This window comes from Polypterus senegalus, chromosome 7 (assembly GCF_016835505.1).
Source record: "Polypterus senegalus isolate Bchr_013 chromosome 7, ASM1683550v1, whole genome shotgun sequence".
NCBI classification, from domain to species: Eukaryota; Metazoa; Chordata; class Cladistia; order Polypteriformes; family Polypteridae; genus Polypterus; species Polypterus senegalus.
Window position 1 is genome coordinate 3,021,580 of NC_053160.1, and position 25,699 is coordinate 3,047,278.

At 41.5% G+C, this 25,699-nt stretch overlaps 1 protein-coding gene across 2 annotated transcripts in view; it reads left to right on the top strand.

Annotated features, from left to right (window-relative positions):
* Positions 1-25,699, top strand: part of LOC120532279 (cytochrome P450 2U1) — a 44,894-nt gene that overhangs the window by 16,107 nt on the left and 3,088 nt on the right. The window contains exons 3-4 of one of the 2 annotated variants that reach the window (XM_039758146.1): positions 11,480-11,641; positions 20,922-21,089. In XM_039758146.1, coding sequence (XP_039614080.1) covers positions 11,480-11,641; positions 20,922-21,089 — 330 coding nt within the window. The remainder of the gene's footprint in view (positions 1-11,479; positions 11,642-20,921; positions 21,090-25,699) is intronic. The other variant, XM_039758147.1, reaches the window with a different exon arrangement.

Genomic DNA, 25,699 nt, shown 5'->3' on the forward strand with positions numbered 1-25,699 from the left:
CTGTACTTGATGAGGTCGAGGAGGTGAATACAGCTGTCGCTCTCCTCCATTGTTGTTTTGCCAGAGCTGGCACACCTGCAAAATAACCCATGTGAATTCCCATCTGACCGTTCTCATTCATATCACATGGCCACAGATCAGATGCGTGTCTGTTCTAGCACCAAGTATGTGAACCCTTTGGAATGATCTGGTTTACTGCATGAATTGATCATAAAAAGTGATCTGATCTGATCTTCATCTAAGTCCCAGGTCCTGATCTACACAATGAGCTGAAGCCAATGACACACAAAACGTTCTGCTCTTTCACGTCATTATTTTACAAACGCATTCAACGTTCACAGTGGTGGTGGAAAAAGTAAATGAACTTTGGGATTTAATAACTGGTTGACCCTCCTTTGGCAGCAATGACCTCAACCAGGCGCTTCCTGTAACTGCAGATCAGACCTGCACATTTTTGGGAATTTTAGCCCAGCTCTGAGGCTAGGGATCTGCTCTGGCAATCGGAAGGTTGCCGGTTCAAATCCTGTAAATGCCAAAATGGACTCTACTCCGTTGGGCCCTTGAGCAAAGCCCTTAACCTGCAATTGTATGACGTTAATCTGCATCCATCCCTGCATGTAGGCCCTCCAACCTGCTGGGAAAAACCTGGGGATTGGTGGCACAATTGGCACTCCAGCCACCATAAAACAAAAAACAAAAACCTCACACTGTTCCACTCCATCTGAACTCGTGTGGTGCTGAAGTGTGACCCGTTGCATGGCTGGATGACTCTTCCGTATTCTTTGGTGATCTTCTGTGTGTGGCTCTCTCTTCTCAAGTCATTCAACAGGATTGAGATGTGGGCTCTGACCGGGCCAGTCCACAAGGCCGTGTTTGTTCTTCTGAAGCCATTGTGCTGTGGATTTGCTGTGATGTTTGGGGTCCTGTTGTCCTGTTGCATCACCCAGCCTCTTCTGAGCTAAAGTTGACGGACAGACACCCTCATATCATCCTGGAGAATTTGTTGATAAACTTGTGAATTCATTTTCCCCTCAATGATGGCAAGCTGTCCAGGCCCTGATAGAGCAAAGCAGGCCCAAATCCTGATGTTCCCTCCACCATACTTTACTGTAGGGATGATGTTTCGATGTTGATATGCGGTGCCCTTTTTACGCCAAATGAAGTTCTGCTTGTTCCTCCCAAATAGTTCAATTTTGGTTTCATCACTCCACAAAACATTTTCCCAGTACCATTGTGGAGTGTCCAAGTGCTCTTTCGCCAACTTCAGGCATTCATCAAAGTTCTTTCTTGATAGCAGTGGCTTCCTTCTTGGTGTCCTGCCATGGACTCCTTTCTTGTTCAGTGTTTTGTGTATAGTTGACTCATGAACAGAGATGTCCGCCACTTCTAATGACTTCTTCAAGTCCTCTGCTGTCACTCTAGGGTTCTTCTTTACCTTACTGCTGACTTTGCGTTGTGCTCTTGGGGTCATCTTGGCAGGGCGCCCACTTCTAGGCAGAGTAGCCACAATACCAACTGGTCTCCATTTATAGACAACGTGCCTGACAGTAAACTATCTCTGAGATGACTTTGTAACCCTTTCCAGCCTCATGTAGATGAACAATTCTCCATTGTAGCTCTTCAGACAGCTCTTTTGTGCGAGGCGTGACTCCCATCTGGATATCCTTCTTGTCAAAAGCTCAAACTCAAAGTTCATCGTGTTTTTGATCAATCAAAGTCATGTTGGGCTGCACCTCTGAACTCGTCTCATTAAATGGACTCCACGTGTGCAAAATTCAGACTGCAATGAGCTTTTTAAAAAGTCATCAGCTTAGGGTTCACTTACTTTATCCAACCTTCAGTTTCACAGTTTGAATGATTTATTCAATATGGTCAAAGATTCTCTGAAAATCTGTGTGTCTTTAGTTCTAGGAGACGGTGTTTGTTCATGATTGGGACTGACATGAAGATACGACCGTGTTTTATATGGGAATTAGACATAAATATAGAGAATTCCGTGGGTTCACATACTTTTTACTTTGACTATGAAACTGAGTCAAAACTGATTTGAATTCTCTATCCACACAGCCCTGGTAACATCTGAACATTTGTGTCACATTGAGGTAAGTCAAGCTAGATTTGAGTCACTTCAGTTCAGCCTGGTGATGTGAACGTAGTCTTTAAGCTCACTGACAAACTTCTTTGTGTACCTTGACCGTTTTGTGCGCCTGCTCTCTGACCTGGTTCTAGTCAAACACGTGATCTACGGACACACAGTATTTTGTATTGGCTTTTAATCGGGCATGAAAATTGCATGCTGTAGTAAAAAGCAATGAATTGTTCGGTCGATATCTTTTTAAGTAGGATACGATAAAACTGTGCCAAAATGAAATGCACCGTGTGCATGCGTATGCTTTATAATGCAATGTGGATGGATAACATTTCATTTAGGCTCAAATAGTCTTTCATATTGTGCAGCTCTAGTCACATGCTCTTTCAAAACGCGTGTACTGAGTGAGTAAGATGGCTGCCAAAGGGGTCAGAGGGCAATCTCTATCTGGGGTCGATGTGCTCGATCAACCTTCTCCATGCAGCTCAGTCCTACACAACTTCTCCAGTCAAGCCCTTTTCCTTCAGATCTTCTTTTATTTCATCCAGCCGCCTCGCTTTCTCTTCCCCTGCACTTCCATTCCCATCACTCTTTTGCCCACCTATTCCTTGTCTCTCCTCTTCACAGGTCCATACCACTTCCACCCAATTTCATGTACTTCCTCCCCCGTTTTTGTCGTACCTCTGATGGTCTCATTTCTTACTCTGTCCATTTTTTGTAACCCCACACATCCATCTCAACATTCTCCTTTCTGCCACGTCCGACTTCTTCTCCTGCACTCCTTTTACTCCACTTGTCTTAGCTCTACGCGTCATTGTTAGTCTTCAGAACCTCACCTTTAACCTTCAACCATAATTCTTCACTCCTGACGTGTTCTTCCAATTGTTCCATCCACACTGCACTCTGTAGCTTATCTCGGTATCTAATTTGCCATGTCGGGCTACCCCGATCCTCAATTTTTAAACTCATCCACTCTTTTCAAAGGTTCTCCCTGGAGCCAAACTTATGAATTCTGATCAACTCGGAGAACAATCGCTAAAACAACCGGAAATAACCAGATGGCACCAAGATTCATTTACTTAAGCACACACCTGAGCGTATGACTGGATGACTTAACGTGTGGATTGTGCAACACGAGTCACATCGGATGTTTTCATGGATGTTTTTGATGTTGTTCACTCTTGTCCAGCGTTTGTCTCCATAGACGCCTATTCTTTCAGAAACTTTTATCTCCATTCTGCATGAAAACGTGAAATTAAAATTTGTTTCTCAGCCATTGCTACAAACTCCATGGAATAGGTAACAGTGGAGTATTCCTTTAAATTCATCCTATTTATTTATTGAACAGGGCATGGCAACTTTGGCTTGGACATCTTGCTTTAAACTGGAATTCCTTCATTTTTGCTGCTCAGAAAGTTGATAGGTTTGCAGATAATTTTGACTCACCGTGTACATTGGTTATGTTAACATTTCAATGGCGGAAACAATTTATTCTCAAAACATACTCCATATGTGCAAAGTGTTTTACAGGAATGTCTGAACCTGTTCAAGACACAAAAACCAACAAGCAGCGGTGCCATTTAAAACCAGGACACACATTTCGTGGCTAATAGAGGATATGCGACTCTTCAATTCCACCCGGGGGAGTAAATGCTAACATTAATTTTATTTTAATTTTTTCATTTTTATTACTATTTCATTTAATATTGTTTCTTTGTATCAGTATACTGCTGCTGGATTATGTGAATTTCCCCTTGGGATTAATAATCTATCTATCTATCTATCTATCTATCTATCTATCTATCTATCTATCTATCTATCTATCTATCTATCTATCTATCTATACAATACAATACAGTTTATTTTTGTATAGCCCAAAATCACACAGGAAGTGCCGCAATGGGCTTTAACAGGCCCTGCCTTTTGACAGCCCCCCAGCCTTGACTCTCTGAGAAGACAAGGAAAAACTCCCAATAAAACCTTGTAGGGAAAATGGAAGAAACCTCGGAAAGGCAGTTCAAAGAGAGACCCCTTTCCAGGTAGGTTGGGCGTGCAGTAGGTGTCAAAAGTAGGGGGTCAATACAATACAATATACACAACAGAACAATTCCTTAAGACAGCATAATAAAAATTTTAGAATTACGGTTTAACAGTAGATGATATGACATAATTAGGTTTGGATATTTTTAGAGTCCTGGAGACCTCATCCATCTAGCTGCATCTCCATTTGGCCATGCCACGGCTGAAACATTGCTCCGATGAAAGGACCTCTCTTTCCCATGATTCCTGTGATCCTCCATCAGGGATGACTTTACCATAGGCAGGCAAACAACTTGGCAGGTGGGCCGTGGCACCAATGGCCACATTTGGGTACCGAGAAAAGAAACAGAATAGGTGAGGGTTAGTATTCAAATATAATTATCATGTTACTTATGTTATAGTGCTAATGACTAACAACAGAGATGCAGTATGTACAGTTAATCAGCAGCTCTAGTCAGGATATGCTAAACTGAAGTAGTGAGTCTTCAGCCGGGATTTAAAGGCTGAGACCGAGGGGGCATCTCTTATGGAAGCAGGAAGACCATTCCACAGTTTAGGGGCCCTGTAACTAAAAGCTCGACCTCCCACTGTTATTTTATTAATCCTTGGAATCCTAAGCAGACCGGCATCTTGAGATCTTAATGTGCGCTCAGGTTTGTAAGTCATGATAAGTTCAGACAAGTAAGCCGGACCTTGGCCATTTAATGCTTTATATGTTAAAAGGAGGATTTTGAAATCTGCCCTAAATTTAACTGGGAGCCAGTGTAAAGATTTAAGAACTGGGGTTATGTGTTCATATTTTCTTGTTCTTGTAATAATTCTTGCAGCGCATTTTGGATTAACTGGAGGCTGTATAGAGAACAGTTTGAACAGCCAGTGAACACCGCATTGCAGTAGTCAATCCTACTAGAGATAAATGCATGAATTAATTTCTCACAATCCTGTTTATTTAGAAAGCGCCTTAATTTCCTAATATTTTTAAGATGGAAAAAACATGTTTTGGACGACTTTGTAATATGCGCTTTAAATGACATGCTAGAGTCAAAGATAACTCCTAGATTGCGGGCTGATTCAGTAAAATTAATTGGGATTCCAACTGAGTTAAATGACGACAAAATATTGCTGTGATCAGCGTCATTCCCTCCAACAATTAACATCTCTGTTTTATCTGTATTTAAAGACAAGTAGTTCTCATTCATCCATTCCTTTAATTCACTAACACAACTAATTAAAGACAACATCGGAGAAACTTCATTTGATTTAAATGAAAGGTATAACTGGGTGTCATCTGCATACAGTGAAAATTAACATTATGTTTCCTAATGAGAGATCCCAGTGGAAGCATGTAAAGTGAAAACAGTAAAGGTCCCAGTACTGAGCCCTGCGGACACCATATTCAACTTCTGTGTATAATGATGGAGTACTGTCAGCACATTTCTGTACATACTGGAATCGATTTGATAAATAAGAACTGAACCAAGCGAGCACGGGCCTGTAAGCCCAACATCGTTTTCTAGCCTGTGCAGTAAAATAGAATGGTCAATGGTGTCAAACGCTGCACTTAAGTCCAACAACATAATTACAGTGGAATTTCCTTCATCAGAGGATATCAGAATGTCATTTACAACCCGTGTTAGTGCCGTTTCTGTACTATGACCAGTGCGAAAGCCAGACTGGAATTTCTCAAATAAATTGTAATGCATAAGGTGTGACTGAAGCTGACTGGCGACTACTTTCTCTAGTATTTTAGAGAGAAATGGTAAATTTGAAATAGGCCTATAGTTATTTAGTATGTGTGGGTCTAGGTCTGACTTTTTAAGTAAAGGTTTAATGACTGACACTTTTAGTGCATCAGGTACTGTGCCATGCAATAATGAACTATTGATAATGTTTAGAATTGGTGCTACAAGAACATCCATTGCACTTTTTACTAGTTTTGTTGGCACTGGATCTAGGGAACAAGTAGTGGGCTTCATTTTAAATTAAAGTTAAGACTTCCTGCTCAGTTACAGGATTAAAATTATTAAAGTGCTGAATCAATGTGAGACAGGGTCTGCTAAGCTAGTATTTGGTTTGTACTGTGATGCTGAGATCTGGGATCTTATATTTTTAATTTTCTCATTGAAGAAGTTCATAAAGTCTGTACTGCTAATATCTGTTGGTATTTTGCACTGTTGATCTGAATTCCCATTTGTTAATTTAGCCACTGCTCTAAAAAGTACCCTAGGATTTTTATTATTGTCCATGCAATTTGAAAGACATGTAGTTTTGTTGTTCTCCATCTGCGCTCCAGTTTTCGGCACTCTAATTTAAGAGCTCGAGTGTTTTCATTAAACCAGGGAGAGTTTCTATGTGCTTTGATCACTTTTGTTTTAAGGGGAGCCACTGTGTCCAGAGCATCTCTCAAGGTCACATTATAATGTGATGTTAGCTGATCTAAATTGTTTTCCACGTTTACATTTGATGTTAACTGATCTAAATGGTTTTCCACAATTACACTCGACTTACTCAAGGTATCTATAAATTTTGAAGCAGAATTACAATCTAGATGTCGCACTGTCTTTGTTTTAATCTCTGAGTGCTGGCATGGGCAGAACTAAATCAAACGTAATTAAGAAGTGATCGGAAATAACTACATTTAATGGAGTAATATTTAAATTTTGAATTTCAACTTTGTAAGTTATAATTAAATCTAATGTATGGTTATGATTATGAGTTGGACCTTTGACAATCTGACAAAATCCTACTGAATTTAACAAATAAGTAAAACATTTGCTAAAAGTGTCAGTTTCCACATCAATGTGTACATTAAAATCCCCATCAGAACTACGTGATCATAATTTATAGCCAAATCAGACAGAAGGTTGCTAAATTCAGTCATGAACAATGAATATGGCCCTGGTGGTCTGTAGACTAGCACTATAATTGTGTTGGAATCTGTTTTAATATTTAAAATGAATGCCTCAAAGGATGTAAAGTTGCCTAAATTTTTAGGAGTGATTTGCATTTTGTTACAATGAATTATTCCAAGGCCTCCTCCTCGACCAGAATCTCTAGACTTATGAAGGAACGAGTATCCATCTGGTGACGCCTCAGCTAGGGAACAGTGTCACATTTACTAAGCCAGGTTTCAGTAAGAAGACACAGATCAGATTTTGTACTTAATATTATATCATTTACCAAAACAGCTTTAGTGCCAAGAGAGCGAATGTTCAATAAACAGCATTTAAAACTGCATGGTTCTTTCTGAACTGCTGATATATTTTTGTTTTAATTTGAATTAAATTTCTATTACAGATGCCCCTGGTGGAGTGTCTGGTTTTATCCCTTGGTCTAATTATACACCTTATTTTTGGTTATCAATTAATTTATGGTTTGTTCAAGACTAAATTTACTGGATGCCCCACAACAGGGATTATGGGTAACAGCTTCAGGAAAATAACAGGTGGGATAAAGAACAGCCTGTGATTTAAGATCACATGACTGCGGCCTGGATGGTGCTCTAATCAGTCAACCAGGCAGTTTTGCTGCCATATTTTGGGATAATACATAAGATCCCTCCAGTTAGGATGAAGACCATCTCTTCTGAAAAATCCAGGCCTTTCCCAAAAATCATCCCAATTGTTCACAAATGCTATGCTTTTATTTGCACACCAGGTTTCTAGCCAGCAGTGAAAGGAATGCAATATGCTATAAATCACATCCTCTCTATACAATCTTGGTAAGGGACCAGATACAATTAAATTCCGACATTTTGTTTTAGCTTTGGTGCATAGAGAGATGAAGTTCGCTTTAATACCTCAGATTGCTGTAAATAAATATCATTAGTGCCGACATGCAGCAATAAGGTAGATACTTCATCGCCGCAACACGGTCCAATGCGGCCTTTATGCCAGAAATCTTGGCCCCTGCAAGGCACTTAACATTAACTGCTGGTTTAACATAGTTTGGAATTCTAACATTCCGCACTATGGAATCGCCAATTATGAGCACTTTATTATTCTCAGTTTCCACAGGCGCTGGAGAGCTGAGAACCTGTTCTGGGTCCAATTGGTGACCTGGGTGCTGGGGACTAAATTTTGGATTCTTAGACCCCCGTCTTACTGTTACCCACTCGCCCTGTGGCTGAATTGGTGCTGCTGATTTCGGCCTCGCACTGACTACAGTGGGACCTGGAGAGACTGAAGCCGAATCAGATGTAGCCGAATTGTCTAAACAAACCGAGTCGATCCAATTTTCGGTTTGCCTAATCGCTATCAGATTCCTAACGCGTCCTCCAATTGCGTATTTTCCCGACCAACTCTAAATTAACTAAACATTTTTGGCAGGTGAAGCTATCTGCACTGTCGGCCGGAAAACCTGAGCTGTACATACTGCAGGACACACAACATATAAACGTGCCCTCGATGGGCAGAGAGCAGATAGAACTTACATTAAATGTTGAAGTCATCTTTGCCGTTTTTATAGGTGCTTCTGCGCTTTCCGTGTTGAGCTGAATCACCGTCGCTTTTAAGTTTCCACCACCCGCTAAGCGATCGACTTTAATTTCTCACTGCCGGTTATTTCTACTGGTCAGCTGCCGGCTTTATCTCAGGTGAACTTGCTCGTGTGCTTTCAAAGGGCTACGTGCCTGTGGGAGACGCCGCCGCTCTCTGCTTCCGCTCGCTGATCCGCTCTCTGCTTCCGCTCGCTGATCCGCTCTCTGCTTCCGCTCGCTGATCCGCTCTCTGCTTCCGCTCGCTGATCATCTATCTATCTATCTATCTATCTATCTATCTATCTATCTATCTATCTATCTATCTATCTATCTACCACAGTCCGTATTCTGCAAATGGTTCTGCAGACCTTTGACGAACTCTATATTCGGCGAATGATACACTTCCATCAAACTTGCAGCCACTCTTATTTGCTGTAGTATTTTTCTGTCACCCATGATGTACATTGTGGAAGGGCAGACCCCGGACACAGACAGACAGACAATGAATGTCCCAAAACAAACACGTTTATTAGTCTATATATAATAAACAGCACCACAATGCCTAAATCAACCAGTCTCAGTCCCTTCTTTTCTTCTTCCTCTCAGTACCTCTGCTGCCTTTACTCCTCTCCTCCCAAGCCCAGTCTTCTTCCACCCGACTACGGCTCGTCCACTGGAGGGAGGCAGCCCTTTTATAATAACCAAATGTGCTCCAGGTGCTCCGTGACGATTTTCTGGAGGCACTTCCTGGTGCGGCGGAAGTGCCACATGAGCACCCAGCAGCACTCCTGGGGCCTCATGTATAAACGGTGCGTACGCACAGAAATGTTGCGTAAGAACTTTTCCACGTTCAAATCGCGATGTATAAAACCTACACTCGGCGTAAAGCCAGCACTTTTCCACGGTACCTCATACCTTGTCGTACGCAAGTTCTCCGCTCGGTTTTGCAGACTGGCGGCACCCAGCGTCAAAGCAGTGCTACTGTTCCTGTGTGAATACTCTTTAATTTCTTCACAGGGCTTTATAAATACACCGAAACTAACCGCATTTTGTTTATTAGTGTAACGCATCTGATTGTAATTAACTTGTAACAATATAATGGTAGATGGAACAGCCATAGTATTCCAAATACCAGAACTGCTTTAGCGTTGTTACTCTCACTTCACCTTCTTCTTTCAGCTTGCCCTGTTAGGAGTTGCCACAGCGGATCATCTTTTTCCATATTACTCTCTGTGCAGCACTCGGAGTATTTATATCACTGTATTTTAAACTGTATGTTTTGAAGAATCAGCGCTCTAAGCTTACAGATGGCTTAACGTCTATTACAGAGCTGATTGTGTGGGGTTCGGTTACTTGGAGAAAGAAAAGCAAGGACTGCATGGGCGGCCATGCCAATACTGTATATATTGAATATAAAACAGAAAGAGAAAATAACGACACAGCTAAAAACGCAGCGGCAAATTTCGACAAAAGTTAAAACGCTTGTGTTGTGAGCACAAGGCGGCTATGCAGTGTCCGCAACGGACGTGGCCATCCATCGTGCATAAGATACCATATTGACATTGGACTTTCTCTATTGGACAGAGCTGCCCATGATTACTGCTGCAATAAATAATTTCATCGAAGGTCGCACACAATCAATAACATGCTTTAACTATCATCATGAAAATAATATCACGTATACATCTCAGTATTTGAGTTATTCAGAGAGCTGTAATATCACGAATGTAATTGACTCTGTGTCCTGTCAGAGGAAGAGAGCCAGTTTAAGAAGCAAGTAGTGATTCACACACATAGAGCACATACGAGTAGAAGAACACATACAATACAAAGCATTTAACGTGCTACTTTAATTACGATGTGATTTGAGAAACTGGTTAATTAAACGATTTTAAGATGAAGTTTATGATGTTCTACTAAATGACAAAATAAACTATGTGATTAAAGTGGAAATGTTGAGATTGAAGTTGACATTTCGTGCTTTTTCCCCCACTGTTTCCCTATTTTTTTTTCTCTGTACCCTAATAAGCTTTCATATGACACTCAGACGGTGGGCTTACAACTCTTCTTTTCACGGCGACTTTGATATGTGACTTCTTTTTTATTTCCGGCACTGTGCGATTTTGTGAACTCGAGCTTTCAAGTTTCTCCAACACGCTATGTCACTCGATCAACTTCCTTTTGTTGATTATACTGCGGTTTAATTAAACAAATATTATGTTTTTCCTTTGCCTCCACTTGGTATTCGCTGAAATTCTTATATTTCCCCCGTGCTTCTCCTATTGTCTTTTCACAGAAGGCTGCGCTTAAGGGTGATTTATATTGATTTGCATATTCAAAGAGGCGTAATTCTGGGAGGATTTGGGGCGTTACATAATGCGTGCACGAGCGTTAGTTTTCATGCTGATCGGGATTTATGTAGCGGAAGAACGTGGAAGTTGGAGTACGCACAGATTCCTGCATCTGGATTTTTCTGTGCGTAAGCACGTTTCGGCTTTTGTGCTTACGCCATGTTATAGTGCGAGTTCTACGCACGGCGTTATACATGAGGCCCCAGGTGTCTTTGGAATTCCTTCCGGTGGCACTTCCTGGTGTGGCGGAAGTGCTGCCATCCAGGGTTCCATAATTGTCCACGCGCCCCAACAGGGATGAAATTCCAAGTTATGATCCCGTGGCTCCCATACAGACCAGGGTGGCCGCCGTCTTGTGGCCCAGAGGAGGTATTGGCCCTCTCCCGGTTCTTCCAGGCATCAGCCACAACGTCTATCTGCAGAAGAAAAATAATTAGCGTTAACATAACTTTGACTCACCCTGTATATTTTTCTAGTCTTTTGGATTGTGACGCCGGGATTCTTATTGTATTTCATTCACAGATAAAGTTCACGCTGAGATTGAAGCAGTTGTAGGAAAAGACCGGGCACCTTCGCTGATGGACAAGCCCCACATGCCTTTTACTGAAGCCACCATCATGGAGGTCCAGAGAATGGCAGTAGTCGTGCCCCTGGCAATTCCACACATGGCATCGGTGAATACCTGTAAGTTTACATTATAATCTCTTAGGAAGTAGAGATGCTCACAACTGAATATTGTTCAAGTATAACAAAATATATTGGTGTATTTCCGAATCTTTATGGTGTCCAAACTTAATGGTTTATGTCTGTCAACATCTACAGTGCTTTCAGTCACTTTTTGCACACTTTATTGTGTTGTAGATCTAGTTTTAAATCAGCAGGCCCGTAGTGGGCCGTTAGCGGCCAAAACAGCAGTCCGTCGGCAGCCACCACCAGTGGTCCGCTGGAATTTTGCACATCGGCTTTTGGGTGGCTTGCTTGCCGCTGTCAGTCGGTCCTCGGCAGACAGGAGAGCGTTTGCCGACAGAAACCTGCCCTTCAGCCGCCATATGCCTTTTCATTTTATCTTAATATTAAATATTGTCGTTTGACAGACGAGATTAGACAGGAGTCCCCGTGGACTGTGATGTGTGCTGATGACATTGTGATCTGCAGGTTGAGGAGACCCTGGAGAGGTGGAAATATGAGAGGAGAGGAATGAAGGTCAGTAGGACCACCAAGACAGAATACATGTGTGTGAATGAGAGGGAGGTCAGTGGAATGGTGTGGATGAAGGGAGTAGAGTTGATGAAGGTGGATGAGTTTAAATACTTGGGATCAACAAGAGTAATGGGGATTATGGAAGAGAAGTGAAGAAGAGAGTGCAGGCAGGGTGGAGAAGAGTGTCAGGAGTGATTGGTGACAGACGGGTATCAGCAAGAGTGACAGGGAAGGTCTACAGGACAGTAGTGACACCAGTAATGTTATATGGGTTGGTGACGGTGGCACAGGAGACAGAGCTGAAGTTAAAGATGCTAAGATTTGCATTGAGTGTGACGAGGATGGACAGGATTAGAAATGAGGACATTAGAGGGTCAGCTCAGGTGACACGGTTGGGAGACAGTCAGAGAGGCGAGATGGCGTTGGTTTGGACATGTGAGGAGGAGACATGAGGGGTATATTAGGAGAAGGATGCTAAGGATAGAGCTGACAGGTAAGAGGAAAAGAGGAAGGCCAAAGAGGAGGTGGTGAGAGAGGACATGCAGGTGATTGGGGTGACAGAGTAAGATGATGAGGACAGGAAGAGATGGAAGAAGATGATCCACTGTGGCAACAACCCCTAACGGGAGCAGCTGAAAGAAGAAGAAGATTAAATATCGTTGTTGGCAGTTCATTAACTGACCACCACTCATGTAGGGAAGAAAATTAACTAGACTACAACACACTTAGTAAAAGTCTTGATATTTTTATTAGGGCAAAGATTGTGCAACAATAATAATAATGATAATAATGATAACATGTTATACAATGTTATGCACTTTTTTCTGCAATCTTCTTCTTTCACATGCAACACCACCTATAAAAATAGAGCAGAAAGGAAAAAAAAGATAATGTGGGATAGTAAAAGAGCAAGAACCAAATAAAGCACAAAACACAATTAACTCTTACAGTCGTGCCCAAAAGGTTCGAGAAGGACCCGAGTGTTGGTTTTAACAAAGTTCGCTGCTTCAGTGTTTTTAGATCTTTGTGTCGGATGTTTCTCTGGTATAGTGAAGTAAAATTACAAGAAGTTCAGAAGTTTCAAAGGCTTTTATTGACAACTAGCTGAAATACCCAACGTTGCCCGGGAGCAAAATAAAGTGTGTTTTGTTTTAATTGTTTGAGAAAAATATAATAAAAAAACCTCCCACAAGTTTAAAAATAAATGAACAAACAATAAAGTCTCATTAATATGTTTGTCTTGCGGTCTTGCATGTATGTTATCATCCAGTTCACACTCAGAACCAGCGAACTCCATTTAATTTCATAAGCAGCATAAAGAATACTGGCAGTCACCTCCAGTTCGCCCTCTGGTGGTCATTCCAAGTGTCATCTGGATGATAACATACATACAGGACTGCACAATCACCCCCACCTTATCCAGAACGGGGTGGGTTAGGGTTGATTTCACCCTGCAGTATTTTTAGTCAACCAATGAGAAACATGTGTGCCAAGTTCATGAACATCGCTCCAGCTGCTCGGACGTGATGCTGGAACATACATACAAACATTGACTTTTATATATATATATATATATATATACTGTATACTAGCAAAATACCCGCGCTTCGCAGCGGAGAAGTAGTGTGTTAAAGAAGTAATGAAAAAGAAAAGGAAACATTTTAAAAATAACGTAACATGATTGTCAAAGTAATTGTGTTGTCATTGTCATGAGTGTTGCTGGCATATATATATATATATATATATATATACTAGCAAAATACCCGGCTTCGCAGCGGTGAAATACTGAAGGGAATGATTACTTGATCAGTAAACAAAGTATAAAATACCTATACAATAAGTATAACAATCGTAATAAACAAACAATAAAACTGCGGAGAACCCGTGGATTAAATAAAAAGGCTGCTAATTCGGCGAAGCAAAGAATAACGACGGCTTTATATGGCGTTTGTTTATAAAATAGCGGAGAAGCTATGTAAAGGCTGCTTGACAAAAAAACAGCGCAGCGGCTTATATGGGCAGGCAGTCAGCGAAAGAAGGGAAGCAATAAATAACTCTAATCATAATAAAGGAACAAAAAAATAGCGGAGAGTCCGCGGATTAAATAAAGGAAATGGGTATTTGAACAGTAAAGTAAGTCTAAAATAGCTACACAATAACTGTAACAATTGTAACAAATGAACAATAAAATAGAAGAGAACCCGTGAATTAAATAAAAAGGTTGCTTCGTTGGTGAAGCAAGGAAAAAGGACTTTCTTACATGTCGTTCGTTTATAAAACAGTGCAGAAGCTGTGAGAAAGCTGCTTATATATACACATATACAAATATATACATATATATACACATATATATACACACACACATATATATACGTATATACATATACATACCTACATATATACATATCTCTATATATATATATATATACAGTATACATATAAATATATATATATATATATATATTAGGGGTGGGACTCGATTAAAAAAATTAATCTAATTAATTAGAGGTTGTGTAATAATTAATCTTGATTAATCGTATGTAATCACACATGAAAATTTGCCTCAAATCGCAATTTTTTTTTTTAATTTAAAAGAGTTTTAGTGGGCGACAGAATCAAATAATAGACATGGACATGAATATTGTAAACTGAAGCTCTTTTAATTTCTGAAAAAAAAAATGCTTTTAAACTGCATTTCAATTCAAAACAGAAACAAAAATATCATCCCTGGCTAAAATTGGGTAGACTTAAAAATAAAGTGGTATTTTAGATAGATAGATAGATACTTTATTAATCCCAAGGGGAAATTCACATAATCCAGCAGCAGTATACTGATACAAAAAACAATATTAAATTAAATAGTAATAAAATGAAAAAAATAAAAATAAAAAAAGCAGACAATAATTTTGAGTAATGTTAGCATTTACTCCCCTGGGTGGAATTAAAGAGTCGCATAGTGTGGGGGAGGAACGATCTGCTCAGTCTGTCACTGAAGCTGCTCCTCTGTCTAGAGATGATCCTGTTCAGTGGATGCTGTGGATTCTCCATGATTGACAGGAGTCTGCTCAATGCCCGTCGCTCTGCCACAGATGTTAAACTGTCCAACTTTAATCCTACAATAGAGCCTGCCTTCTTAACAAGTTTGTCCAGGCGTGAGGCGTCTTTCATCTTTATGCTGCCACCCCAGCACACCACCGCGTAGAAGAGGGCACTCGCCACAACCGTCTGGTAGAACATCTGCAGCATCTTACTGCAGATGTTGAAGGATGCCAACCTTCTCAGAAAGTATAGTCTGCTCTGACCTTTCTTACATAGAGCATCAGTATTGGCAGTCCAGTCCAATTTGTCATCCAGCTGCACTCCCAGGTATTTATAGGTCTGCACCCTCTGCACACAGTCACCTCTGATGATCACAGGGTCCATGAGGGGCCTAGGCCTCCTAAAATCCACCACCAGCTCCTTGGTCTTGCTGGTGTTAAGGTGTAAGTGGTTTGAGTCGCACCATTTAACAAAGTCCTTGATTAGGTTCCTGTACTCCTCCTCCTGCCCACTCCTGATGCAGCCCACATAGCAGTGTCATCAGCGAACTTTTGCACGTGGCAGGACTCCGAGTCATATTGGAAGTCTGATGTATAGTTGGCTGAACAGGACCGAGAAAGTACAGTCCCCGGCGCCCCTGTATTGCTGAACACAATGTCAGACCTGCAGTTCCCAAGACGCACATATTGAGGTCTGTCTGTAAGATAGTCCATGATCCATGCCACCAGGTGTGAATCTACTCCCATCTCAGTCAGCTTGTCTCTAAGGAGCAGAGGTTGGATGGTGTTGAAGGCGCTAGAGAAGTCCAGAAACATAATTCTTACAGCACCACTGCCTCTGTCCAAGTGAGAGAGGAATCGGTGTAGCATATAGATGATGGCATCCTCTGCTCCCACCTTCTCCTGGTATGCTAACTGCAGAGGGTCGAGGGCGTGGCGGACCTGTGGCCTCAGGTGGTGAAGCAGCAGCCGCTCCATGGTCTTCATCAGATGTGACGTCAGAGCAACAGGCCGGAAGTCATTCAGCTCACTAGGACGTGATACCTTTGGGACAGGAGTGATACAAGATGTTTTCCAAAGCCTTGGGACTCTCCCCTGTTCCAGGCTCAGGTTGAAGATGCCTGTAGAGGACTCCCAGTTCCAACGCACAGGCCTTCAGCAGTTGTGGCGATACACCATCTGGACCTGCTGCTTTGCTGGCACAAAGTCTCCTCAGCTCTCTGCTCACATGGGCTGCTGTAATTGTGGGTGGGGATGTCTCACCTATGCTGGTATCAGCAGAAGGATGGTTGGAGGATGCAGTACTCCGAGGTGAGAGTGGGTTAGTGATCAAACCTATTAAAGAAGTTGTTCATTTGGTTTGCTCTCTCCACGTCTGTCTCGATGGCGGCACCCCTTCGAGCTGCAGCCAGTGATAATCTTCATCCCATCCCACACTTCCTTCATGCTGTTGTTCTGCAACTTCTGCTCCAGCTTTCTCCTGTACTGCTCTTTCGCCTTCCTGAGCTGAACTTGGAGTTCCTTCTGCACGCACTTGAGCTCATGCTGATCACCGCCTTTAAAAGCCCTTTTTTTCTGGTTCAAAAGGCCTTTGATGTCACTTGTAACCCATGGCTTGTTGTTAGCATAGCAGCGTACTGTTCTTACTGGAACTACAATGTCCATACAGAAGTTGATGTAATCAGTAGTGCAGTCAACAGCCTCTTCAATGTTCTCACTATGTGACCCCAGCAGTATATCCCAGTCTGTAGTTCCAGTCTCTCAGAGCCTGCTCTGCCTCAGGGACCACTTCCTGAATGAGCGTGTGGTTGTAGGTCACGCCGTCACTCTTGGTTTGTATTGAGGCTGAAGCAGAACCAGGTTATGATCTGCTTTCCCAAGTGCAGGCAGCGGGGTGGCGCCGTATGCGTCTTTAACGTTTGCATATAGTAGGTCGATAGTCCTGTTTCCCCGAGTGTTACAATCCACATACTGGGAGAAGGCAGGTAAAGTTCTGTCCAGCGTCACTTGGTTAAAATCTCCAGCGATTAGCACAAGCGCCTCAGGGTGCTGCGTTTGTAACTTAGCAACTGCGGAATGGATGATGTCACTCGTCATCTCCGCGTTCGCTCGAGGGGGGATGTAAACAATAACAAATACTTTAAGTACATTTTCAGAATGGTATTGTCTTTAAATAATAATGACAAAAATTTCAACATAAAGTGCAGTTTTTCTTCTTAAAAAAATAAGGCAGAAACATAAAAGGTAATTTGACCAGCTTCACCTTTAAACTCTGAGTAATCTTAGCCAGGGCGGCACGGTGGCGCAGTGGTAGCACTGCTGCCTCGCAGTTAGGAGACCCGGGTTCGCTTCCCGGGTCCTCCCTGCGTGGAGTTGGCATGTTCTCCCCGTGTCTGCGTGGTGGATTGGTGATTCTAAATTGGCCCTAGTGTGAGCTTGGTGTGTGGGTGTGTTTGTGTGTGTGTCCCGCGGTGGGTTGGCACCCTGCCCAGGATTGGTTCCTGCCTTGTGCCCTGTGTTGGCTGGGATTGGCTCCAGCAGACCCCCGTGACCCTGTATTCGGATTCAGCGGGTTAGAAAATGGATGGATGGATAATCTTAGCCAAAATTATTTTGTACATTAGGCTAAAACAGTGTGACCATTGAACATTTTGTAAGTAGATGTATTTAGAATTACTAACGGTCACGGAAGTCCAATGAGCCCCAGTAAGAGCCACAAAGTCTGCTTTCTGTAATGCATCTGATTTTTCTTGCTTTTCAGTGTGCACAAAACCACGCTTTTATCAAGGCTTCCGTCGGATAGTCTTTTGAAATGAAATTTGCCTCCGGTCAGTTGTAGCAACGCGCTCTCTTTCGACTCTTACATTTTTGCAGCTCTGATGTGTGCATCAATGTAATCGATGTACCAGGAAATCATGCATTGACAAAAGTTCCCCTTTGCTTGGCATGCAAAGTGTGATTAAATGCGTTATTTTTTTAACGCGTTATGGAGCACATGCATCGAAGCTTCTCAGCCCCCACGTGTCAGCCTTCTACCTACACGGGAAGTTGGAGAATTAGTGATGAGTGAGTGAGTGAGTGAGTGAGGGCTTTGCCTTTTATTAGTATAGATATAGATATAGATAGATAGATGACATGAAGTTTATGCACAGACTCAATATTTGTAGTGTTGGCCCTTCTTTCTTTTTCAAGACCACTGCAATTCACCCTGGCAGACTGGCAATCAACTTCTGGGCCCAATCCTGACTGATGGCAGCCGTCCATTCTTGCAGAATTAATGCTTGGAGTTTGTCAGAATTGCTGGGTTTGTGTTTGTCCACAAGTTGAGCACAATTCCTCAGTTGGTCTGATAAGATCTGGGGAGTTTCCTGGCCATGGACCCCAAATTTCCCCAGAGTCACTGAGTTCTCACTTTTGCCTTATGGCCTGGTGCTCCATCTTGTTGGTCACCAAACTGTTCTTGGTGGGTTGGGAGAAGTTGGGAGACTAGTTGCATCAATAACAATGGTGGCACTATTTTTTTTTTCTGCCCCCGACTGAGAAAATTGTTAAAATGACAAGTTAGCAGGTTTTATGCAGCAATTTGGTTGCCTTGAATGTTTGCATAGTCTAATCGTTTTAGTTGGCCAATCAAAGGTGTCATTTTGCTTGACTTCTTGCTACATCTGTAATGGCTAACACGGTACAACACCCTAGTACTACATACTTAGTAGTTAAAACTGACAAGACGTCTTATTGAATATTGGAGGTTGCAGGGATGCTGGTAGGTGTCATCAACTTCACTTGACGAAAGATGCAGAATTGAACTTCTAATTTGGTCTAAAATATGATTTTCTGATTAGCACAAATCAAAATATCGCAGATGACCAGTTGATATGAGTTTTGTGAAATTTTATATATCAAATTCTTACTCTTCCTTATGCTTCTTGGCTCGGAGTCCTAGGTGGATACATTTTCGGCTTGAAGCAAGTACAGTGGAACCTCGGATCACGAACATCTCGGAACACGTACAAATCGGGTTCCGACCAAAATGTTCGCCAAACTTTTGCATCTGTTCACGACCCCACACTCGGGTGACGAACAAGCCAGTTTCCCTTCCGGTTCGTACACGCCGGTGATTTCCGCACGTGTTCGGTCTCTCCCTGTACAGCACGTTGTTCTCGGTCAGACGTGCATCACGCAGAGGGACTTTACCTGTAATCTCCTCTCCACCCAGCTTCCTGCTCGCTTCCTTCACGCCAGAACTCGACTCATGCCAGGTTAGTTTTCTTGGTTGTTTATGGTTAGTTTTTGTATAAATTACGGATTTTTCAAATGTTCATTTTTTCCCCGGTGCTGAAAACTCATTTAAAAAAAGTGTTTACAGCGAGCGGTTCATAGCGCTATAGCGTGAACTCTTGCAATGTTAGTCTTTCAAGGTTTAACAAGGTTTTCTCCGTGTTATTCAAAGTTTTTACATTTAGTGTACTATTACACTCTGCATTTTATGGTATAATTAACTATTTTTGTGCTTAAAAATCTTTAAATAAAATAGTTTGTACGGTCCGGAACGGATTCATTGTATTTACATACAATCCTATGGGGGAAATTACTTAGGGTCGCAACCAAATCAGGTTACGACCAGAGTTTTGGAACGAATTACGGTCGTGACCCGAGGTTCCACTGTAGTCATGAGCAGGGCTGTGGAGTCGGAGTCGGAGTTGGAGTCAATTTTGGATACCTGGAGTTGGGGTTGGAGTCAGCAAAAATGTTCCGACTCCCAGTAAATTGAAATTGTAATGAAAAAAAAAAAATACAGCAAGTTCAAATGTCCCATTTCACAAACAACAGTCCTAATGAAGTACTTCTCTGGTGTAAGAATAACGCCCAGTGCCAAGTTGTGTTACTACTAGCGTGAAGTTCAGCCGCGCTACACATGTTCACATGTTGTAATCTGGATTATGGAACATTACAAAAAGTGTTTTCATTTTATTTCAGATATAACGTGTTTAACAAGTTCATGTGAGTGTAAACCGTGTAATGACGTAGGTGGAGGTGTGTGCCATGGCCTGAGGTGTGTTCAGGGGTTTAAACTGGCCAATACGGTAGAGAGTCAGCTTCCTAGCCAGTAGTTCTGTGGTTAAATGACGACGTGTATGTTGCCTTCCTTCAATCAACATGGAAAATACATTAGCATATTAAATACAGAGGAGTCGGAGTCAGAAGTACCGGAAACTAAGGAGACGGAGTTGAAGGATTTATCTACCGACTCCACAGCTCTGGTCATGAGGCTTCTTATATGAATCTAAGAAACCCCAAAAAGGGCAGCATGCCGCCCCTAAACGGACAGCGGTACGGACAGATACTTAGTTACAGGGTGACTTCCTCTGTTGGTTGCTACTCCTGCATAGTCTCACACATCTGAGTTTCATCACTTTATATGCTGACCTTTTTTGGGCCAACAGTGAAATTGTTTCTTCTAAAGTACAGTAAGTCCTTTTGCTTTTTAAAGGTAATGATTGCTGTCAACTGAGCGACATTAGAAGTTCACCTTCTAGCAAATGTGTTTTAAATCCCGCATTTGGAAATTGTGATACACACAGTGGGGTTGTTAACCCAAACAGAGTTCAAGTCACAGAACTGCTGTGTTAAAATGGAAATCATTTTAGTCCCAATGGTGCTGACCGGGTACTCCTTAGAGCTGCCATTCATCTTTCTGTTTTTTATTTTTTTTTTTCTTCTCACAGCGTTTAGGGGCTTTGGCATTCCCCAAGGCACAGTTATACTGGCAAACCTGTGGTCCGTTCACCGAGACCCTCGAGTCTGGGACAAGCCAGATGAGTTTAACCCTTCCAGGTTTTTGGATGAACACGGCCAGATTCTGAAGAAGGACTGCTTCTTTCCTTTTGGGTTAGGTAATGATTGCCTCTTACTGCTCTGCCAGTTTGTATGTGGATGCTTCGAGAATGCCAGGCTGCAATGATCTGCCATGTTTCAGGAGGTCATTTCTTATTTTGCATGTGCCTTTAATCGGGCCGTTTATGTATATTACTTGAATGTTTTGCTTGGCTGATGAACCGAGAATGGTTGCCGGGGTTGCTAGTGGGGAATGGGCACAAACCCCAGACAGAGTGGCACTTCTACACTCTCACCATCTATGGAAAACCCTGAATGTCACATCTTTTCAAGGTTTCAGCAATAAATATAATTAACGATCTCTAGATTTCGTTTTTCCTGAGCTTCACGTACACGATGTTGTTGTTTTCATGAATCAACAACACCTGCCATTTAAATTTTGCAGTTGCAGCATTTAAATCATGTGATCATAATCCGATCTCAGCATTGGTAGGCGGTCTCTCCTCATTGGTCAGTGGAGTTGCTAGGTTTTTGTCTTGCAGTATGTTAAATACAGTGGTGTGAAAAACTATTTGCCCCCTTCCTGATTTCTTCTTCTTTTGCATGTTTGTCACACAAAATGTTTCTGATCATCAAACACATTTAACCATTAGTCAAATATAACACAAGTAAACACAAAATGCAGTTTTTAAATGATGGTTTTTATTATTTAGGGAGAAAAAAAAAATCCAAACCTACATGGCCCTGTGTGAAAAAGTAATTGCCCCCTGAACCTAATAACTGGTTGGGCCACCCTTAGCAGCAATAACTGCCATCAAGCGTTTGCGATAACTTGCAATGAGTCTTTTACAGCACTCTGGAGGAATTTTGGCCCACTCATCTTTGCAGAATTGTTGTAATTCAGCTTTATTTGAGAGTTTTCTAGCATGAAGCGCCTTTTTAAGGTCATGCCATAGCATCTCAATTGGATTCAGGTCAGGACTTTGACTAGGCCACTCCAAAGTCTTAATTTTGTTTTTCTTCAGCCATTCAGAGGTGGATTTGCTGGTGTGTTTTGGGTCATTGTCCTGTTGCAGCACCCAAGATCGCTTCAGCTTGAGTTGACAAACAGATGGCCGGACATTCTCCTTCAGGATTTTTTGGTAGACAGTATAATTCATGGTTCCATCTATCACAGCAAGCCTTCCAGGTCCTGAAGCAGCAAAACAACCCCAGACCATCACACTACCACCACCATATTTTACTGTTGGTATGATGTTCTTTTTCTGAAATGCTGTGTTCCTTTTACGCCAGATGTAACGGGCCATTTGCCTTCCAAAAAGTTCAACTTTTGTCTCATCAGTCCACAAGGTATTTTCCCAAAAGTCTTTGCAATCATTAAGATGTTTCTTAGCAAAATTGAGACGAGCCCTAATGTTCTTTTTGCTTAACAGTGGTTTGCGTCTTGGAAATCTGCCATGCAGGCCATTTTTGCCCAGTCTCTTTCTTATGGTGGAGTCGTGAACACTGACCTTAATTGAGGCAAGTGAGGCCTGCAGTTCTTTAGACGTTGTCCTGGGGTCTTTGTGACCTCTCGGATGAGTCGTCTCTGCGCTCTTGGGGTAATTTTGGTCGGCCGGCCACTCCTGGGAAGGTTCACCACTGTTCCATGTTTTTGCCATTTGTGGATAATGGCTCTCACTGTGGTTCGCTGGAGTCCCAAAGCTTTAGAAATGGCTTTATAACCTTTACCAGACTGACAGATCTCATATAGGCCAAAGAACTCATCCTGGCATCGTTTCAGTGTATTTTTTTTTTCTACTCATAGAATCCCTTTGTTACATTTCTTTTTTGTTAAGAGCCTCAGTTTAAAAGTTGTTCCTTATTATTTTTATTATTTTTTTTTTTTGCTCACCAACCCCCTGGCAGGCACTATGTGCCAGTCACTCCACGGCTCTGCCACTCGCGTATGGGGAAGCGGATGTACAATTGAAACCGATTCTTATTTTCATGGGAATTGTTACATATGCATTATAGAACTAACTATTTTACATGACAGCGAGTTATTAACCATAGTCAAACGTAATAAATTGAAAGTAAATTATGTTTCATGTTGCTTTAGAGGTATTTATTGCGTTATACGTTTTTGTTCTGTTTGGCTTTGAAATTAACACTCAAATACTTTTTAAACTTACACTTTTACAGTAAAACTTATTACTGTATTAACTTTTCTTCAATATCGCATTGAATTTTGATTCCGTGTTTGGACTTAAATCGTGACAACGCAGCGTATAACTGCCCGTGAGTAAATTCGTTTTTTTCTCTCTAATAAATAAACTGACTTTTTCAAATGTTTGTCGCTGTGATTTGTTAATTGTCATAGCAAAAGCAATTCTAACGAGAAACGGTAAACGTTTTAATACGAATGGCGTATCGAGATCTCCTTTGGTGTTTAATGTTAGATGTACTACATGACCTTTCTTGTCGCCTGTTAAAATTTTACATGTCAGAATTGTTCGACCAATTTTCAATACAACTCATCTTGTCGTATTGCACAGCCCATCACTCAGACATGAATTACGCAATAACATTACGATTCATCCTTCTTTCTACAGTAATTCGGCCAGAGGAAGACCGGGCAGTGATAACGGTTGTAGATATTCTTCATGATATTGTAAGTTGATGTTTTCATCATCCTCACCATCACCACCAACCGTTTCGGCAGAGTCTATTGATATGCATTTAGCCAATTTGCCGTGTAACCGATTGACAATTTTCGCATTAATTCGTTTGACTTCGTTTCTCACTGCTGGGATTTCACTTGTGCTCATTTTTTCTGTTGATAACCCTTTAGGATGAAATTCTTCAATAAGATTTGGACATTATAAGTCTTCTTTAATTGGGAACTTAAAGTGAGGAAAACGTACAAATTTCTAAAAGCTGAGAGCGCAGGAACTGTGTCGGACAAAAGCAAACAGCCACACCAGTGAGAGGTGAGAGGACCGCGGGCGTAGGCCGTTTACTGGAAATGGTTGAGAGGAGGGCAGGACTCTCTTGGCAAAAGTCTCATTTCGAAATTTTCTTTTATAATAGACATCTTTTTAGACGCCATTTTGTTTGGTATTGGGCGCCACCATTTTGTGGGGTTTGTGGTGTTTATTGCCATGGCAATTCATTCTGTGATAATGCGATGATGATGTCATCAATACGACGGTATGTAAAGGTCAACTTGTGCAGGCTCGGCTCATTCGAGATTGGATAGACTTAGCGATTCTTGCAACGATCTTTTTGTTATTCCTGCCGTTTTGATATTTGGCTCTGAAGTTTTTACTTTGATTTTTGGTTAGCGTGCAGGATTTGTCTTCTGGTTTCCACCTTTGCTTTTGATGACATTCGTTTCTCCCAATTCTCACTCATAAATTTTGCTAACTGCCCCTTATTCAGGCAGTAGGATCGGAGTGACGTATAAAGATTTGAACGTGAATCTCCACAACATCTAAAATTAGGATGAAACCCGTGTTTGTGTGTCACTCTTAAACTTTTCCGTGTTAACAAACTTGTTTTTGGTATTAAGGTCTTTGATTTTTTTTTAATTATCGTTATGAATTTGACGACAGATCGGTTAGATTTTCGGTAACGACCGGCTAAACTTATTCTCCTGATCCTTTTCATTAAAAATTGACTTTTGGAGCTGGTACAAAAAGTAGTTTTTAAAATCAAAGTCAAAAGAATAAAAGTACAGGGTCTTTAAACAAAAATTCACTTGCTTTAGTAAAGGTTTTTAATTCACAAACTCGGAGAACCAAGAAGAAGTCTCCGTGTTGACCTTCGTACCTAATTATCACCGCCATGATTTCCTGTCCTCCAAGCCTAGCAATGTTGTGATGCTGCATTCATGTGCTGTCGGACAGATGGTGAACATCGGTTTCCAAGTCGGAAAGTCCACGTGAACACCCAGCAAACTCGCAGCTACAAGTTGGTCAATTCGGAGAAAACAAAGCTGCCCAAATTCTCTGAGTTTTGACGTAATGATGACCTGTCGCCGTAGTCAGTTGTATAAAATAAAACTTAATCTGCTCAGACAGAAATCCCATTTTTTGTAGTCGAATTGCATTAGAAGCAAATTGATACACATTGAATGGGTTTAGTTTGCTTTTTATTTTCACAAAAATTGTACAGTTTTATCTTTAATTGCTTTCATCAAAGTGACCTCCTGTTTATCCGTATAGCCCAATTACCGTGAACGTGCTGAAGTGGAAAGTTGAAACAATAGCTGATAGCATGTGAAGGCAGCATAATGTTTGCGCCCATAATAAAACAATATGTGATCGCAGGAAGACATTCAAATATTTGAAATTAGCATTTGAAGCAAGAAATGTCATTAGAGAGTCAAAGTCACAAAATGGTAAAGAAAGTCCAGCTGAAGTAATACAACAAGAAAACGAATAGAAATGATAACACCTACTCTGTGGAAGTAAATCCTGGCTGAAATAATCAGAAGCAAAAAGGAAGCCCACAATATAGAAAAGTTACTCAGTGCTTTGGCGGTAAGCCTGAGGTCTGCGGCAGCCTTTCTGCAGATTCATTCATTAGTCCAGCTGCAGCCGAGACAGTTTGAAGCCTCGGACTAATTCAGTGACCTGAGACATTCTGGGTCCCTTAAGATGAAACCCCTGTCAGTGACATCTCT